Genomic DNA, 18,560 nt, shown 5'->3' with positions numbered 1-18,560 from the left:
ATCTCCCCCCCCACCTCTGCCACACTTTTCCAGGAAATGGAGAAGAGCACAGCCAACCACTTCCTCATCCTCTTCCGGGACTCCAGTTGCCAGTTCCGGGCCGTTTACACCATGAACCCGGAGACGGAGGAGATGTCACGGCTCACCGGCATCGGCCCGCGTGTAATCACGCTGGACATGGTAGAGTCCATCTACAAGTACAGCTCCGACCGCAAGCAGTTCACGGCCATCCCGTCCAAGACCATGTCCATGAGCGTGGACGCCATCACCATCCCCAGCTACTTCTGGCAAAAGCGCCCGGGAACTCCCAAGAAGCTCAGCACCCCAAAATAAACTTCAGGAACATTTTCTATTTTGGCCAGTAGGGAGCTTTTGTACTTGCTTTTTTGTTTTTGTTTTTTTTAGATTAGTAGCAGACAACTGGAGTGACGGAGTCTTTAGGTCACATGAGACCATGACAACAATCAGCGCTATGTGCCAAGAAAATGGATGAACCACTCAACATCTAACTGCTTTGATGGCATCTCTCCTCAGTACTCCTGGAAGAATGATTGTACGACACATTCTGTTGGCTTTCCTGGCGCTCTGCCTCCTTCATGCCTTGCCTTACCCTGGCCCAAGATGGGACAACCTCACTGCCTTGCAACATGACTTAGGGCCGGAGTAGTCCCCATGCCTCGTAATCCCTGTTTCTATCTTCTCATTTTTCTCTGCCTTTTTTTTCTTCTTCTTTCTAGGGCTTACTCGCTATTCAGTAGACTGACACATCACATCTGGAAAAGACTACTCTCATACTGTATGAATGTTAGGCACACACTAACCATTCATCCTATTCAGGGGTGTTTTGGAAAGGCTGCGTGATTCCTCCGCCTGTGCACTCAACTTTATGCTGTCAGACATTTGGATGTCTTTTGTACGTTTTTTGCTGGATAAATCGTCTAAGCCTCCCTTAAAGGCCGAACGATGAATTGAATGACTTTTCCTTATTTCATGTGGTGAAGAAACTGGAAATAAAAAATGAAGGAGGGCTAGAGTTCATACTCATCATGATACAATGCTGATTTGACACATAATGAATGCTGATTACTTTGTTTGTTTTTGAGAATTTGTTAAAAATTAAAAAAAAAAAAAAAGTTAAAATCCCTTTGTAAGCTTGAAATAAGCTCGTCTGCTGCACTGCTGCATAGATAGATGTGTGTTTTGGGATCAAATGAGTATGTGAGAAGGGTGTGGGTGGAGGGATTGAACCCTATTTGTCTTTGGGAGTCTGTTTATTACCATAAATGGACTTCCTTCCTATGTCCAGGTTTATAAACTGAAGGCTTCTTGATGAAGGATTATTCCGGACTGTAGCAGCCCTAAATCTAAGCCACTCAAGTCTATTTAGACTCCTCCATGCAATGTAAAACTGGAGGAATGTAAATGGCCAAACTTTTTACTATTGTAGTTGCCAGGGATGTTAATATTGCTATTAAGGTAAATTGACCCGTTAGCTTTTGTGCCGCCTCTTAGCAATCACTGGCTGCCTCCAACAAATGAATGAATTAAATATGGATGTGAGAGAGAAAAAAATTAAAAAGAAAAAACTAAGAATGTGTGCACATGGACTATGGATGTGTGTATTTATTTATCAAAAGTAGTATGTGGTTTTGCAATAACTACATTTTGATTATGTGCAATCCTCCCCCCTCAAAATCCTTGCCACCTGGGGGTCTATTTATTTAGTTTGCTTTAGATTTGATGTTTAATTTCAGGTTCTACTAATGTACTTGTTGGTTAAGGTAGTATTTTTTTTTTCTCCTCATGTCATAACATTTTGTGTTTTCTGTCATCAAATTTGTGCCAGTACTTTTATGTTTGTCATTCGTCATTCATCAGCTCTCCTTGCATCAGGACCAGAATAAAAATCATTTTTAAATCATTGTCATATTTGTTCATGTTAGCGTTGAAATTGTATTTACATTTTTTTTTACATCACAGCAACAGAGGCCACTTGTGCCAGTCAGTTTCAGTGCAATTGGTTAATTTACAGTCTCATACTACCATGTAAACATCAAAGGAAAAGCCTGACTGTTAAGCTGCAGCTTTCTTGTTCATTCTTCTTTTGTTCTCAGCTGTGTTTTGTGTGCAGCATCTCTGTGAGCAAAGAGTTGCAGGGCAAATCGCCCAGCAGGTGGCGCTGGTACAGATATTCCTCAACTTGCAGGCTGATGCTGCGCACCTCAGGCAGCCGCAGAAGCAGCTGGCCGAATTTGTCCGAATGTCCCGGGTGAGATCGCTGGGTGTGTTCCATCAGCGCCCTGTTCACTCTCTCCTGAGTGTGCTCCACTTGCCCGAGACTCTGCACGGACTTCACATCTATGTAGAAAGTAAACATGCAACCGTTACCAACACATAATTCACAATTAGTCACACTAATGTTTCAAAATGCTTAGATTAACGTATACATTCAAATGATACGTGATAAGAGTGACTGCAGCAAAAGGTTGTGTTTCAATTCGAGCACTTCGGTACTTAGACTTCAATGTGTATATCCTACAGTGCTATGTACACTGCATACTTTGACAGTGTGGTGTTGTCCCAAATCGACTGCTGTCCTTGCGCACTTAACGGAAATGACAATCGCAATATTTATTCGTTTGTACTTCTTCTCTCCCTTTTAATTGTGAATCGCAACCACTCCAGTTAGTCCACTAACTGCATTTTGCCGTACCTCTCATCGGAACGCACTTTTACACCCAAATGCTAAGTGTAAATGTGGAAGCGCGCAAACTGCAACAGCATTGAAATCCGAATCGCTTTGTTGCCGGAAGTTTAACATCCGGGCACTGTATGACGTTAGCCATGTAAAGCAAGTGCTGCCTTAATAGATTATTTTTGTGGAAAAGTGGTCTAGTCACCGAATGAATGATCATATCTTCAGTATTAAGACGTCTAGCGTTATCTAACTAAGTAAACAGATAAGTTTACACTGCAACAGTTTCACCACAAAATGTGTTTGTCTATCCTAACGTTAGCAGGCCGCTTCCTGGTTTGTGACGTAAGAAATGACGAAGTCATTTGTATTCGTTTTTATTGGGATAATGATTCCATAATGACTTAAATGGGGAAATGATAAACCAATTTAATTAGACAAATTAGACCAAAGTAAACAAAATATAGGGTGTTGTTTTGTGTTTATACGTCGGCAGGCTCCTTCCTGGTTCGTGAATGACGTAAGAGGCTAGAAATACACGGCGGGACTCTTCGGTTGCGGTCAGGTGCCAGGAATCTATTCTCTTCGGCGACAAAAGAAAACAAACGACTTTATCTTCATTTGCAGCAAAACTATTTAGCGTTTGATGGCGGTATCACAGCACATGCGGCTTCCTTGTGCGTAGTTACTGAAAAAATAGTAAGATAAAGCTCACCAGGGTTAAAAAGCACCAAGTATTTAAGGCAGACAAACTCTTGTCTGTCAAAATGGAGGACCTTCAGTTTGGACACCAGATCCTGCGTCCTGGTCACCAAACCACTCAGTGTAGCTCCAGCCTGCGAGATGATGGTTGACAGCTCTATCTGCTCCAGATTGAAAGATGCATTAGGTTGGAAACATTTGGAAGGGTTGGCACATTCAGAGTTGTAGCTTAATTGACCTGTTGTCCTGTGACAAGATAAATGCAACCATCTTTTCCATAGGTCACTTGTCTGCAGAGGTGGTCCAGGACCAGCAGCTCACTCCAGCAGCTCTGCAGCAGAACCATCTGGTCTTCTACCTGTAGGTAAAATAATATATGTTTTTCCAGTTCTGTATGTAAACAGAAACTCAAATTAGCACTAGTGTCTTACAGTGAGAAGTGTTTTACAATTGGGCATCGTTTCTCAAACTGGGGTAGGAGTACCAGTGGCGGTTCATGGGTTTCAACTGGTAGTACGCAGGAACGCCAGAAATACATGTATGGCATAATCATACAAATACAAACAATAAGTGATTTGCTGAAATTCGCTGGGACTACTTCCTGCTTCCCAGCATTCTTTGCTGGACTGCTTAGTAAAACAGTTGTAAATATTACATGTTTAATGTTATGCAAGTTGCTTTTTGTCATTCCATGTAGTATTTGTTGTGGCCCTTTGTGTCTGCTTATCTGTTGGTGTTAAATTTGCTGTATGCTGCTTATCGTTTTGATCTTTTTGTCTACACCATTGCCACGGTTTGTGTTCTTCGTAGTTACCTCCCTTTCATTCCTAATATGCCAAGCTCACTGTGAGTTCCGTCCTGACTACTGCCTGCCCAAATAAAGAACAACTTGCTTTCAAGTAGCTGAAGTGCCTCTGAACGTCTCTTCGCAACATTTGTGCGCTACCGTTGAGTATAGATGCTCATATTAGTGAGGTATGTTCACCTTCAGCTCCTTGAAGAGTGCACTGTTCCTGGCCCACTCCACCAGGCTGAACAATGTCTGGTCGGCCATTTTGCACATGATGCTGAATGTATTCAGACAGTCGTGTTTGCCTCGGTTTGCCTGTTCCCTCTGTAGACTTGCCACCACTTTGGCACACAGCTGGCTCTCGTCCTGCTCCCCTTCAAGGAGTTGGCTAAGAAAGCTGGAAGCTTGCATGGCGGTGCTGGTGGAGCTCGTGGAGGTGGAAGCGTTGGCAGGGTCAGGGGGCGGCGTGAGGGGGATGTTGGAGCTCTGTGTGGAGCACGATGATGACGTAGATGGGGCGCTTCTTAACGTGTAGGAGTTGTTGGGGGTTCGGTGCAGGGAGTAGTGTAAAGGAGCCGGGCTGTAACTCAAAGGTGTTTGTCTTTCCTCCTGAAGGTATGTCTGGTGATGCAGTCCGGCGTAGGGAAGCGGCAGAGGAGGGGCCACCCTGTCATCACCCACAGTGCAGTCAAAAGGTAAGTGTGCACCAGACACCCCCATTCCAGAGGGATACATCAAGTGAGGCTGATGGAAAGCATCCGGAGACACTGGAGCGCTTGTGTGGTTGCACATGATTGGACAGTCACTTGCAGCGGCAGGCCATAGCCTTTGCGTTACTTCCATTTTGATTCTATAGGGGGCAGCATTTGTCTGGGGTTGCACTTTTTGTTCTTTCATCTGCCTGTAGAGAGGCCCAAATTTATTCCTGCCGCCTCTCATGCGGTCCGCTCTCACTGCTGAACACAAAAGTGGACAAACAGAAGGCCATTACCGGAAATAGCACTTTTTTTTCCAATAGCTGAGCTTATCTCTGCCTTATAAAATCATCTTATGTAAACTGGGTCATTACCAGCACCGCTCGTATGCGTGCCAGTGGAACAAAAGTCAAGTTGACAGGAGCAAAGTGCATTGTGTGATGATCGTTCTACCTTCTTTCTTCATGCCCACTGCCAAACACTTCTGGAAGCGGCAGGAAGGACAGCGCTTCCTCTGGGAGACGTCCATGGGGCAGCTCTGTCCTTCTGCACAGGTGTAGTGTTTGTCGTTCTGCACAGAGCGCTTAAAGAAACCCTGCAAAGACGAACGTTATCACGTTATGTTACGTTAGTAGACCTTTGTGACTTACAGCATGTTGCCACATTGTCATCACAGGTTTTACCTTGCAGCTCTCGCAGGTGAGCAGGCCGTAGTGGTACCCTGAAACTTTGTCTCCACACACGGGACAGCCCTCGTTGGGCTCAGGCCTTGCGTCTCGGGGCTCCATACTGTGCTCTTGGGCTGAGGAACCACAGTAAAAACATTACGCTTAAAGATACAGACTTTATTTAGCACAGGGGTTTCCAAACTCTAATATTGTGGGCTTCCCTCCAAGATGTTCCAACATTTCAAGGCTATTCTTAAATATTGTTTCCGTACAGCGGAGCCCATCCACATGCTCCTTTCGATGAGCACAGACTGTACTCTTTTTGTTGCCATATAGTGGGCTTCCTCCAGTTTTCAGTGGCATTCTGTTTTCTTTCCAATACCTACCTATCTTGCCTAAAAAACCCTGCTGTAGCTTGTTAAAATCTGAGATAGTTGAAGTTGTGAAATGGAGGTTCCAAGCTGTACTGATAACACATGTACAGTATTCTACTGTAATGGGATTTCCCGTTTTTCTTTCCATTTACAGTACTGTGCAAAGGTCAAAATACTTTTTTCACAGCAGTCCTTTTGACATAGTAAAACAGTAAATGGTAGGACAAATAGTTAGCGGGATGACGTAAAAGACACAAAACGTGGACTTAATGAGCCCCTCCACCCCCAAAATAAAAATAATGACAGGATCCAGGAAGTAGCCTGTAACCTAACAAACACAAATATGATGCTCTAGAAGTATTTTTTTTCCCCACTTTTTGAAACCATTTAGCCTTGGAGGAGGTCGGATGTTGCAGTTGGGTGAGCGGTTACGAGTTTGGTCTGCAACCAAATGGCCGCAGGTTAAAAGGTAAAGCCCCATAGGCAAGTGTGTGAAATGCACATAAATGCTAATTCATGACAATAATACTTGTTGACGTATTGAAATGACAAGTTCAGTATAAAAATAGAAGACGGTGCTGTGATGCACGTGTGTGGTTTAGTACTCAACGGCAGAGAGAAGAGCGCACTACTGTCGGTTACGCCGCCATCATTCAGTTTGCTATGCTTCATCATGGATATGACGTGTGCATAATTCATACTGGCCTACTGTGGATTACACTGGAAGATGGCAATTCCCTCCCGAAATGTAAGCATATTGAAATGATGCTAATGCAGTACACTCACCAGTCATTTCATTTGGTACACCAGCTCTTATCTAATCCAATGCAAAAAAAAAATCTGCTTTTATAAAGATGATAATGTTTGGAGTGACACTGTCCCTGTCAGTTTGCAGTTGTGTAGAAGTTGAGAAGTTAATAATGTAATCATCCATTAGAAACAGCTCTGAGTGTGATGCATGCTGTGGTTTTACTCCACTACAAACCATAATAATTGTGAATGAATTAAAATGACAACTGGATGCTTCTTTGACTGTGTCAGTGTATTGGGCTGTCCCCATGGTGCACCCGCAGCTTCTACTCACATGTTGATGCTCCTTCTAAAGTGAACATGTCATCAAGGTAGCCGACTGCCTGTGCTCCAGGAGCATGCTGCTGCTCCTGGGAATGATCAGGGATGTCCATTCTGCCTGAAGGTGCTCCACTGTCAGTCCATTTGGATCTGCTATGAGGACAGTGGGGCGCACAGTGCGGGAGAGCCGGCACGCAGCCCCGAGTGCCCTGGATGGACTGACAACCGTTTGAGGCCTACGTGTGGACTTCGGTCTGTCGACCCTGTCATAAAACCTCTCCTGACTGGCACTCCTAGCCTATGTGAGAGCAGCGTGTAGACGGTCAGATAGCCACCTGCTGGAATGTTACTGAAGTGAATTCATAGAGACATCCTGAAGCTAAAGGCCTGATAAGATAACACTCCACTAAATAGTGCACCACTGCATATTCCCATTTCATATCTTCATTTCTTCCTTTGTATTGTGTCTTGTTTATGGAGTCGCCAAGGAAGTGCGCTGCTCTTACGAAACAAGTGCTCCCCTATGATGCAAATAATGCAGATGTGCTTACTTATGTATATTACAGTTGTGGCAACATTTTGCTTGATGGCGGCCATGTTTTTCAACAAATCTTGCTTAAAAAAAAAGGACAAAAAGTAAAACATGCTTGTCAGTCTCCTAAAGGTGTCTGCCAAATTTTATGGTGATCCGGCTAAATGCACGAAAGTTACACTGGATCTTTTTTAGAGTGCATTGAGCTGTGTGAGAAATTTCAAGTCAGTCCCATTTATGGGGGTCAAATTTGGGAGGTTTAAAAGCTGTCCCACTATGTCAGAAAAACAAATAGAACAGTCAATACAGTAGATCAGTGGTTCCCAAACTTTTTAAGTCACATACCCCTTCAGACATTTGACCAGAAGCCTTGCATCCCCTACTTCTAGCACTTAAAAAAACATAAACCTTTTTATCTTAATTAACTTGAAATATTGAACATAATTTATTGGTTAATTGATTTCATAGTAATTCCAGGTCAAAAATGTGTAATTTGCATGGTGACATTTTGCTAAAGTTCCACATGAGCAATGATAAATGTATAAGTAATTATCCATCATATCTTTTATTCTTGTTTTTAGTCTGATGTTGGCATCCTTCCGTTGGAATGGATTGAATTTGAGCTCCCTTTTTTGTCCACTCAAAATAGCTATGGTTTATATCTGCATATTAATTTAATACCAAATTGAAGGGGAAAGTTTAACAATCATGATAAAGCAGTATCTGAAGTATAAAAATTACATACAACCCATGATAAAGCCCCACTCACAGTGACGGAGTTTCACCGCTGCATCGTGCGGGAATTGGAACACCAATATAAATGAAATATTCTAGAATAGACACTCTTAAGGCACAAAATAATCAAACTTACTTATTTGTTCATATGATACACTCAGACCAATGAACAACTTCGCGCTCTGTCTCTTTTCTGCTCCGTTCTCCTTGCGCCGCGAGGCGTTCAGGCACACTCGTAATTGGGAGGCTGGTTGCTAACTGTTCACGTACCCCCATGACAATTGGTGTACCCCACGTTGGGAGCCTAGGCAGTAGGGGGTGCATGTTTGGAAAAATTCCCACCTTTTTTCTGTGCAGCAGTTCTGGAGTAGATGAATTACCTTGGGATTTCCTCATTTTTTCACGTGACCGCAAATTGTTCACTTAATTTTATACAAGTACTGTATTGTATCCCAAAGTGTTTCTAAATTAGTCAGTGGGTCTAAAGGATGACAGTTCTTCTGGCAGTGAGGTGCACATTAACCTTTAAATGAACTTAAAATGAATATTGCCCTAATATAATATGAGGAGATGAAATAATTATCTGCTTTTTCGTTTCACACTCGATGTTAGACATTGTTGTAGGATAAAAAAGCTAAAAATTAGTTGGATGTTTGGATTTTTCTGAGGTGTAATGGCGCCCTCTGGTGGTGAGACACTCACCCAGCACTTCATTAGGTACTCTTAGACAAAGTACAGTCGTAAAGTAAAAGTATTTTCTCCAGTAGATCTACTTGTGAAAATATACTATTATTAATATTACTGTTGTTGTGATACTTTATTTTGTAAACCTGAACAGGGTGACAAGTTGAAAATCACTGAAATAACTACGTTTTTTTAACTTAATATATATTTAAATATATATTTTTAAAAATATATATGTATTAACTTAAGTAGTCGTATATTAAATAGTATTTTTAAAATTTCAATTTTTATTTAATTTTAATGTCAATTTTTAAAAAATATTTTCTTTATTAGGGCTGTCAAAAATAACGGCGGTAACACATTTATTTAATTAATTGTTATTTTTTCGTGTGTAATTAACGTAGGCGCACCAGAGCAAGCACGCCTCTTTGTTCCGATGGCAGACAGAAGGCCAGTGGAGCGTCCCCACAGAGTCACACAGTCTGATGCTCTTTTAGAACTTCACTCTGACCTGAACCACAGTACCACATCCACAGCAGTACAATTCCAACACCGTACCCTGTACAGTATGTATCTCCAACTCACACACGTCTCTAGTCTGTTCATCATGGGAACCACACTTCCTCATTCTCATTACAAGAACGCGAGATGCATTCAGGGACACTGCGAACATCACAAAAACAGCTTTATAATGCGTGTGTGTGTGTGTGTGTGTGTGTGTGTGTGTGTGTGTGTGTTTATGTGTGTGTGTAAATAAACAAAAAGATAAAGAAAAACATGAAGTGGATACTCTTACTCTTAATTCGGATGTACAATTTGCTACATTTAAGCATGCTGGAAAATGCACTGAAAACAAGTAAAATAACCTTAAATTACGTGATGTCTTTGAATGCAACCCCCCATAGCTCATAATAACATGGTTTAAAGTGTGATTGAAATGTTCTGCTACTATTAATTGTGTGGTATCTCTTAGTTTGATTGACATGTTCAGTTCATTTGGAGCTGTTAATACATACAAATATATATAATCATGTCCTGTCATTTATCTTTACATTAAATACAGTGAAAATTGGCATATTTCAGACAATTGCTAATTAATAATGATCAGTGATGTAGTTTAGCGCGTTCATACACACATCTTTGTGATGAAAAGCGTCACTCTCTGCTTCATCCCTAAATCTAATGCTTTCTACTCGACTGTGCTCCTGTCAAGAGTGTCTTGTCTATCATTGGTAGTTTTGACTAAAAACAAAACAAAACTGTTTGTTTCCCTCTCACTTTCTTCTCTTCTCCACTTCACTGGGGTAACTCAGGATCAGTTTTCTCCAAACTGCGCCATCAAGTTTGTTTCGTTTCAAGTTTGTACTTTAAATCGAAGACAAAAATCAATAATCAGTTTTTATGAGACGTTTGGGGGCCCCTGGAAATCTCGGAATACTACTGAGAAACAGATATCTACAGTACTTATTTATCTGTACTGTACTGACTGAAACCGAAACCAGCAAAATGCAACAAAATGGAGAGCAGTGAAGCATACAAGCATATTCAAGAGTCCAATTGCATGCTGTACTACAAATTCATTGCACGTCTCCACTAATATTGAAAGTCCTCCCTGCCTCTCACGCCCCCACCAGATAGACTTTGTTAGTATTAGGTCTTGTTAGAGTGTGAGATTTACCTCCAAAAGTCACTGCAAACTCGTAGTACTTTATTGAATAACTGGGGCAGATCAATTGTTAGTAACTTTCATTTCAAATGTAGTGCTTGTCTCGTGTTAATGTGCGATGCCTTAAAGCGACAGCACGTCTTTTCTTGTGTTGCTGTGTGATGATGTCAGCTGGACGTCATCGCCGTCCTTTCAGGTTTAGTAAGGAGTCTCCATTTCCTCACTGCTGGAACACACCGGATCCCCCTCTGCGACAAACCACACTTCGTTGTGCCTGTTCCACAGTGTCATGGGACTGCAGGTTGACACACACATACATGTACATTCAATTCCATACAGAATTTATCGTCATTATTCAAATGTGATGTGTTAAAAAGAAATAGTCACCCATTATACGCAGCACCGTAGTGGCAGTCCTTTTTAAAGGACGCGTAATATGACTTAAGGGCCTTCATCAGTTTTGAAGCTTCTTTCTTGTCACTTATGGAGCTCATCAAGCCTCCATAGCTGCTCACGTACATATATGTATCTTCCGAGTCATAGAAGCGCACCTGTGAGTCAGAATATCAGTTGATTCCTGTTGCAATGGATGGTTTGTGTTTCACTGACTGTCCCGCTTACGTTGGTATTTGCAGGTTTGGGAGGGTTGGACTGATGTTCCTTGGGCAGCAGGAAGCTCACCGTATAAATTCCCATTTCCCAAAACTTCTTGTCAACTATCTTGACAATAACGGGTGAGGTCATTTCAATCTTTTGTCCTGGAAATGAATGAGAGCGCACGTCACTCTGCATAGAAAACATTGTGTCTGCGCAAAGAGAGCGCTGAATGGAGCGCTCCAGCAATACTGCAGGTTCACCTTCACAATCTAATAAGATCCTGTATCAAAGAAGTCTTTCTTTTCCACTGCAGGCCTTGTATTTCACCTTGTTAGAGAGTGCAGGTAGGTGTACCTAATATAATGTCCAGGGGTTGTCAACACACGCACCGTTCTCATTTTCACCGTTGATGTATTTGTACAGCTGCTTGAATGCTTTCATAGCTGCAAATTCCATGATGTAGGACGTCTCTGTAACGGTCACCCACTTCACACCCTTGTAGTGGCGGACCTGAGGGACGCAAATGGACAAGTGTGACCTACCTACAATCCCCAGTGTTTTCTGTGTCTATGTTAAATACTCACCTCAAAGTATTCAGTCTCACAGATGAGGTCGAAAAGCAGACATTGCTCAGTCTCGGAACAGAATGACACCTTAGAGGAGTCTCTGTGAAAACATCACGCCTATTTACCAGGGGTGTAACGCCATGGCAACCTCACAGTTCGATGCGTACCTCGGTGTTAAGGGTCACGATTCGGTTCATTTTCAGTGCAGCAAGGGAACAAAATGTAAAACGTACAGTAAAAATGCTTAGTTTTGGTGTTTAATGGTTTTTAAACTGAAGCATGAAAATACAATTGCAATCTGCCGGCAGGCCATTCTTAAATAACAACAAAAATATCAATATTGTCCAAAATATAAACTTTAGGGACATATAGAAGGGACAGAGCCGCTCAGCTGATTTGTTTTTGGTCAATAACGAGCTCAACAAAGCCCACAGAGTCATACCTCAAATTAAAGGTACTGACCTCTTCAAATGAAATGTATTTATTTGGTCATTGTGTCATCATACCAGAGTATACTGATATAATATATAGCTGACAATATTTTTTATTTGTTTTATGCCGTGATATTCACTTTTTTGCTTTTTTTTTGCAGTAATTTGCATGTCGTAGTTGTCAGTACCCTATTTTGCTGATTTGGTGGTGGTGATTTTTTTTTTTTTTTTAGGCCTTCACGTACAAACCACATCAGTCTAAACAACCCATCTACAACACAGTGTTGTCAATGTCTTATATGACAGCAGCAGAGACTTTCTTATAGGGCCACATTAAAGTGTCTTACCCAACTTCAGCCTCAGCTGTGAGAGCCAGCAGAAAGACAACAAGTCCTGCAAGAAACCTGTGCAGGGGGAAAAAAGCAATTTTACAACGCTAGAACGTGCATTTTCTGATGATCCAGGAGAATATGGCTACCGTACTTACATGGCGACAAAGATCGTCGGGTGCAGTCTGAGTCTTCATGCGGTGCAACGCAGCTATTTAATCCCAAGTGGAGTTATAAAAGGAAAACTGGCCACGCCCTGAAAGTCCAGACAATACTGTACATATGAGGCAAAAAAGCAACACAAGCGCTTGTGATACTGCATGAAATACAACAATATGCCATACAATTCACTTGAACACCACACGTGAAGTGTTGTCTTTTGTGGCTGAAAGGTGATGGGTCCCAACACAGCATAAAACAACACAGGCCATGACTGTCATCATGCAGTATTCTATTGTACTCTACTGTATATTATACTAATAGTTGTATAGTGTACCAAATTTAAATAATAGTCAATGACATCACAACTTAACACAAAATGCAGTTTATAAATGAAAGTTTTTATTATTAAGGGAGCAAAAAATCCAAACCTACATGGTCCTGTGTGGAAAAAGTGATTGCCCCCCCCTAAAACATAACTTAAATGAGATTAATTGAGATCTATCAGTCTGGAAAAGGTGACAAAGCCCTTTCTAAAGCTTTGGGACTCCAGCCAACCACAGTGAGAGCCATTATCCACAAATGGTGAAAACAGTGGTGAACCTTCCCAGGAGTGGCCGGCCAAACAAAATGACCCCAAGAGCGCAGCGACGACTCATCCAAGAGGTCACCAAAGATCCCACAACAACATCCAAAGAGCTGCAGGCCTCACTTGCCTCAGTTCAGGTCAGTGTTCATGACTCCACCATAAGAAAGATACTGGGCAAAAACGGCCTGCATGGCAGAGTTCCAAGACGAAAACCACTGCTGAACAAAAAAAGAACATTAAGGCTCGTCTCAATTTTGTCAGAAAACATCTTGATGATCCCCAAGACCTTTGGGAAAATATTCTGTGGTCTGATGAGACGAACGTTGAACTTTTTGGAAGGTGTGTGTCCCATTACATCAGGCATAAAACTAACGCCACATTTCAGAAAAAGAACATCATACCAACAGTAAAACATGGTGGTGGTAGTGTGATGGTCTGGGGCTGTTTTGCTGCTTCAGGACCTGAAAGACTTGCTTAAATGGAACCATGAATTCTGCTGTCTACCAAAAAATCCTGAAGGAGATCTGTCCGTGACCTCAAGCTGAAACCAACTTGGGTTCTGCAGCAGGACAATGATCCAAAACACACGAGCAAGTCCACCTCTGAATGGCTGAGGAGAAACAAAATGAAGACTTTGGAGTGGCCTAGTCAAAGTCCTGACCTGAATCCTATTGAGATGCTGTGGCATGACCTTAAAAAGGTGCTTCATGCTGAAAAACCCTCCAATGTGGCTGAATGACAACAATTCTGCAAAGATGAGTGGGCCAAAATTCCTCCACAACGCTGGAAGAGACTCATTGCAAGTTATCGTACAAGCTTGATTGCAGTTGCCCATTTATTAGCTTTAGGGGGCAATCACTAAATTAAAATTAAGGTTAAATTTGTTTGACAATCTGAAACATTTAAATGCGACAAAAAGAAAACAGGAAGGGTCAAACACTTTTTCACACCACTGTACACCACAAGGTTGCGCTGTTATTAAACTCGGATTGACTTGAAATTTCTCCCACAGCTCAATGCTCTCTGCTAAACACCCACTGTAACTTTAGGGTGTTCAGACACCATCTTTGGTACACGCCTCTAGGGGATTGTTCAACAATTGTGTGTAAAATTTTAGCAAGATTGGTTGAAAAACATGGCCGCCCTTAAGCAAAACGTGTAATTTCCCATCAGCCATTGACTATTTGAAGATGATAAAACTTTGAGGATATCTGTATTGCATGAATGCTAGCACGTCTTCCAAAGCATTCTGACCACAACCCATAGGGGGTGGCTAAATGTCATTTACAGCCATGAAAAAATACATGAGTATATACATTCTTGGTAATTGCAGTCATGATTTTTTTATTAGTAGTATTTTTTTTTTAATAAGTTGCTGTATCGATAACAAAAGTGATCCGTTCATTTGTAACGGCTAGTTATGTACAAAAAAGGTCAATTGTTTGGTGGCTTTGCTTGGCGCCCTGAACTCCACTACAAAAATGCGGGTTTTGTACATTCTCGCCTGTTAAACTATTATTTCATGAATAATTGGAAAACGTGCTTATTGCAAACACCCTTTTAATATGTTGCCTTGATTTCGGCTGCACTGTCTTTTGCATAATAATTTTTATTTTTGTCTGTCAGTAATGTTTGATAGTAAATGCTAGCATTTGCAGTTAGCTAACTGGGTGAAGCGTGTGTATAATGAATGCCATGTCGCTATTTTAACTGACATACTACGCAGGTTATGTACACAACTGTTGAACAATTACGTGTAAGTACTGTATCTTTATTGCCATACTGCATTGAATTGTGAATTGTTGCCAGATATCAACTACTTTGATTACCGGTCAACTTTGAAACTGTGAATGTGAAATACTAATCGTTAGTATTTAGTGTAGTAGCTTAAAAGTTTACCGGGTTAGATTTTATATATATGTTTTAAAGTAAGAGGTGGATCATGCCGACTTGTAACTTGCATGCTGAAATGGTGTGTGCACCCCTGATATACATGCACAACGCACATAAATACCCAAATTCATAAATATAGTAAATATATTACACACATATATATTTTCTGTGTTTATATTAGGAGGTACATCTTTGGGATTTGGTCATTTGAAAAGCAGCTCGCAGGCTGGAAAAGCGTGAGCATCCCTGACCTAAATGATAACAATTGAACCCACGATGTCCTGTTTTTGTCCGGAAAGAACATCAAGTCCCAAGAGTTTGTTCTTTGTCCCACTGCAAAATGTCTCGTCATGCTCATGTATGGGGAAGAAAACAAAAAAGAGTGACGGCATTTCACATGTATTGTTTTACACCTGAAGTAGAAAGCTGAAGGAAATGCATCACAGCACGACTGTTAGCACTAAAAGATCAGTTAGTAATAGAAATAATTGATATGCACACATTGTAATCAAGCTAAATGCATGAAAATAGCAGAGTATGTTATGTACACTTAAACTATGCATTCTAGGGAAGGACAAAAAGTCCCCTCCCCCTTTTGTCCGAAGCGTTCATTATTATGTTTAAGTAATTGAATAGGCATCATCATTTGAGAAGTTTACCCCCACCTACCTTTTTCTGTCAACGACAGTATAGGACTATAGGGCTTCACCCAACTCTCCTCGCATTGTTCACGTCAATCCATGCATTTTCTATAGCGCCGGTTCTCATGAGGGTCTCAGGTGAACTGCAGCCTGTCCCGGGTGACATTAAGGCGAGGTGAATACGGAGAGAAGGTAGAGCTTGGACACACTCGCCTTCCTAGCAAAACACGCATGGATGTCCAAAGTATGACGCAGGGGCCACTTGGGGAACGTGGCTCATTGCAGAAATAAAATCAACAAAAACGCAGCAAAAGTGGAAGAATAGAGCAAAAAGGCTTAATGTAACTAGAAAAAGCTAAATTGTTGATACTAATAACTAATAAAAACACAAAGGTTTGTCTTTAAATGTGTATGTATGTATAACGTATGTATATGTTGTGTTTTTAGTATAATTTCTTTTCTTATTATAAATTAATAAAGGACAGCGGGACAGCCCTGACGTAAATTAATAAAGTATTCAAGGTCAGAAAAAGCTATATTATTATTATTATTATTATTATTATTATTATTATTATTATTATTATACTGTATATTATAACAGTGATTTATTTGATTTAAAAAAAATTTGACAATAATATCTCTGAGCGTCAATTTATGGGACAATAAACACTTCAAAATGCACCTACATTGTTTTGTCACCTGGTTAAATAAAAAGCTTTGTCCAGTCATATTTTTTAGTTGTACTTAAAAAAAAAATGTATGTTAAAATCTGGTCTTTTTTCGTTCCCGTGGAGCCGATCTCGTGCATCGTCACGTCTCGTGAGTTGGATGCCTCGCGACACCCCTCGAATCTATTAATATAAATGAAATAAAATATTATTTTTAATCAATTTAATTAAAATGCAATTTATTTGTTTGACTTTATCGTTATTACAACTTCGCAAAACATACTTTTATTTATACTTACTTATTGTATAGGGTCTTCTGCCCCCTGGTGGTCGAAGTAAAACCCTACAACCGTTGATATGGTGTTTTGAAGGATATTAAAACTACTCGTTGTAATTGCAGTATTTTTTCTGGTATTTAGTCAGGATTTTAAAAGTGTTAAAAGTAGAATTTCCTGTGGTGCTTTGAGATGGTATAAAGCTGCTGGTTATGTTTGCAGTAATTGTTATTTCCTCAACATTTTAAAAGTGTTACAAGTAGAATTTGTTGTCTTGAAAAGTTTGAGCTTTTTTTTGGTTTCATGAGGGACTTTCAGTTTAAAGTGATAAGAAGTGCTGTATAAAAAACATACAATACAATTTGAATACGGAGATAAATCATTAGTAGACTTAAAACATCCACGACACACTTCCAATTATGCTAAATGAAGTACATTTTATTTTTGTCCTTTTTAGTACATAATCATTTTAGACTTTTTCACGCAAAGATCTACCAGGGAACAGACGTCTTCAAACAAACAAACAAAACGTTTTTAAAAAACATTACCATTAATATTGATTTAGTATGATATGTCATGTCATTTCTCTTTTAAAAATAAAGGTACTAATTCACTGCTTTTGTAGTTTTTACAAAGTATTTTTTATTAAATTATACTAATTATAATTATTAAAATATAATATTCATCATTGTATTTAGTTTAGAAAAATGCCAATTCATATACTATATTGTTAGTCATTAAGGTTGTTAAATAAAAAAAAATCATAGTTATATTAAAAAAAATATTTATTTTTGACTTTTTAAAGTTTAACATTATTTTTTTACATTATATTATTTGGAATTATACATTCCTTTTAAGAATAAGTTATTTTGGCGCAGTTAAACAAGCGCAAAATATGGGAGTGAAAACAGGAGGGTTGACAGGTATGGGTATAAATTGTCATAAATTGAAAAATGTTCAGGTAAAGTGTTGTGGTATCAATATCGGCGTCGGAAATGGCCATGTATTTGCTTGGCGTAGGATAACATTTGCAGTTGCAGCCCAACCTTATTTATGACGTTCGGCTGTCAAGTGAAAGTGAAAGACGACATGGTTGCATTCTATACGACAACCAGTAGAAGTCGCTGCTGAGTGACTTATGTGTATGGGCTTTAACCAACTTGAGTTCTTTTTTATCAATTCGTATGACAGTACAAGTGCAGGTATGCTTGTTTTTTGTAAAGTGAACCAATTTAAGCGAAAAAAAACTACCTACTGCATGTACTGTATGTCTATTACCCTCTAGTGAAGTGGGCCTACCGCACCAACACTCACTTAAATATCAGCAAAATAACGATATCGGTATCCAAAGCACTCAATTCAGTACCGGAATGGAAGGAAGGAGGATACAAAAACACTGGACAGCGCCGGTGGTTAGATCCCATGTAGGGATGGTGATAATCGAAGTGAACAACCATTAGAACAACGAAGTAACCACTGAGCTAAGCCAGTGCACTTACCCGCAGGGAAAGAAGCACTTTTATAAACAGCGCGGGTGATGTCACGAAGTGACATATTGTCACTGCGTCATTAAAAAACAAACAAACAGGAAACGTCAAAAAGTTTGGAACATTAGCAAAACACTGTACGGCACCCGTGGTTCGAGCCCATGTCGGGATTGAGAAGCAGCGAATTCTGAAAGAATTGGTACTAGACGAAGTAACCACTGAGCTAGACCAGTGCGGTGCTCTAGATTGAAAATTCCCATTTTATAGAAAACTCGAGTTTCTGGCAACGAACTAACAGGAAGTGAAGATTACA

The 18,560-nt window shown here is 40.4% G+C and overlaps 3 protein-coding genes and 1 long non-coding RNA gene across 8 annotated transcripts in view; 2 read left to right on the top strand and 2 right to left on the bottom strand.

The window, feature by feature from the left end:
* The window catches only part of camsap3 (calmodulin regulated spectrin-associated protein family, member 3), a 28,217-nt gene extending 26,221 nt beyond the window's left edge, over nucleotides 1–1,996 (top strand). Inside the window, exon 18 of the mRNA XM_054759735.1 lies at nucleotides 34–1,996. Within this exon, the coding sequence (XP_054615710.1) occupies nucleotides 34–333 (300 nt within the window). The 3' untranslated portion in view covers nucleotides 334–1,996. The remainder of the gene's footprint in view (nucleotides 1–33) is intronic.
* Nucleotides 341–7,247, bottom strand: nr5a5 (nuclear receptor subfamily 5, group A, member 5). Of its 2 annotated transcripts, none has more exons than XM_054759768.1 (7): nucleotides 7,009–7,247; nucleotides 5,566–5,684; nucleotides 5,336–5,477; nucleotides 4,383–5,143; nucleotides 3,636–3,755; nucleotides 3,411–3,558; nucleotides 341–2,358 (listed from the first exon to the last, which is right to left on the bottom strand). In XM_054759768.1, the coding sequence occupies exons 1-7, from the start codon at nucleotides 7,106–7,108 to the stop codon at nucleotides 2,111–2,113; spliced, it is 1,638 nt and encodes a 545-aa protein (XP_054615743.1). In that variant the 5' UTR covers nucleotides 7,109–7,247; the 3' UTR covers nucleotides 341–2,110. The 2 variants fall into 2 exon arrangements, with proteins under 2 accessions (XP_054615743.1, XP_054615744.1); XM_054759769.1 differs by lacking the exon at nucleotides 341–2,358 and adding an exon at nucleotides 2,938–3,278.
* LOC129171286 (uncharacterized) lies at nucleotides 2,957–8,124 on the top strand. Its single transcript, XR_008566761.1, has 3 exons — nucleotides 2,957–3,584; nucleotides 3,679–3,757; nucleotides 4,803–8,124. It is a non-coding gene; the product is annotated as an uncharacterized LOC129171286 (long non-coding RNA).
* A 2,518-nt stretch (nucleotides 8,125–10,642) lies between these two features.
* soul5 (heme-binding protein soul5) lies at nucleotides 10,643–18,417 on the bottom strand. Of its 4 annotated transcripts, XM_054759787.1 has the most exons (9): nucleotides 18,260–18,417; nucleotides 15,846–15,967; nucleotides 12,694–12,791; nucleotides 12,554–12,610; nucleotides 11,794–11,875; nucleotides 11,599–11,719; nucleotides 11,234–11,370; nucleotides 11,000–11,163; nucleotides 10,643–10,907 (listed from the first exon to the last, which is right to left on the bottom strand). In XM_054759787.1, coding segments are annotated over exons 3-9 (660 nt in total). In that variant the 5' UTR covers nucleotides 12,696–12,791; nucleotides 15,846–15,967; nucleotides 18,260–18,417; the 3' UTR covers nucleotides 10,643–10,810. The 4 variants fall into 4 exon arrangements, with proteins under 4 accessions (XP_054615762.1, XP_054615764.1, XP_054615763.1 ...); XM_054759789.1 differs by lacking the exon at nucleotides 15,846–15,967; XM_054759788.1 differs by lacking the exon at nucleotides 18,260–18,417 and having other exon boundaries at nucleotides 12,694–12,809; nucleotides 15,846–16,163.
* Between the last annotated feature and the right edge of the window lie 143 nt (nucleotides 18,418–18,560).

This window comes from Dunckerocampus dactyliophorus, chromosome 18 (genome assembly GCF_027744805.1).
Source record: "Dunckerocampus dactyliophorus isolate RoL2022-P2 chromosome 18, RoL_Ddac_1.1, whole genome shotgun sequence".
In the NCBI taxonomy this organism is placed as follows: domain Eukaryota; kingdom Metazoa; phylum Chordata; class Actinopteri; order Syngnathiformes; family Syngnathidae; genus Dunckerocampus; species Dunckerocampus dactyliophorus.
Note: the sequence above shows the minus strand (reverse complement) of the source record. Positions and strands in the feature narration are given on the sequence as shown.

Bases quoted from the DNA above. Each gene is read 5' to 3' on its own strand.
- soul5 (XM_054759787.1), bottom strand. The intron at 11,876-12,553 runs GTAAGACACTTT...ATGTTTTCACAG, and splicing joins ACAGCTGAGGCTGAAGTTGG to AGACTCCTCTAAGGTGTCAT. The intron at 10,908-10,999 runs GTGACTATTTCT...GTCAACCTGCAG, and splicing joins TACGGTGCTGCGTATAATGG to TCCCATGACACTGTGGAACA.
- nr5a5 (XM_054759768.1), bottom strand. From the start codon at position 7,108: ATGGACATCCCTGATCATTCCCAGGAGCAGCAGCATGCTCCTGGAGCA. The intron at 3,559-3,635 runs GTCAATTAAGCT...AATCTGGAGCAG, and splicing joins ATCTTGTCACAGGACAACAG to ATAGAGCTGTCAACCATCAT. The intron at 2,359-3,410 runs GTGAGCTTTATC...CTTTCTACATAG, and splicing joins CTTGGTGCTTTTTAACCCTG to ATGTGAAGTCCGTGCAGAGT.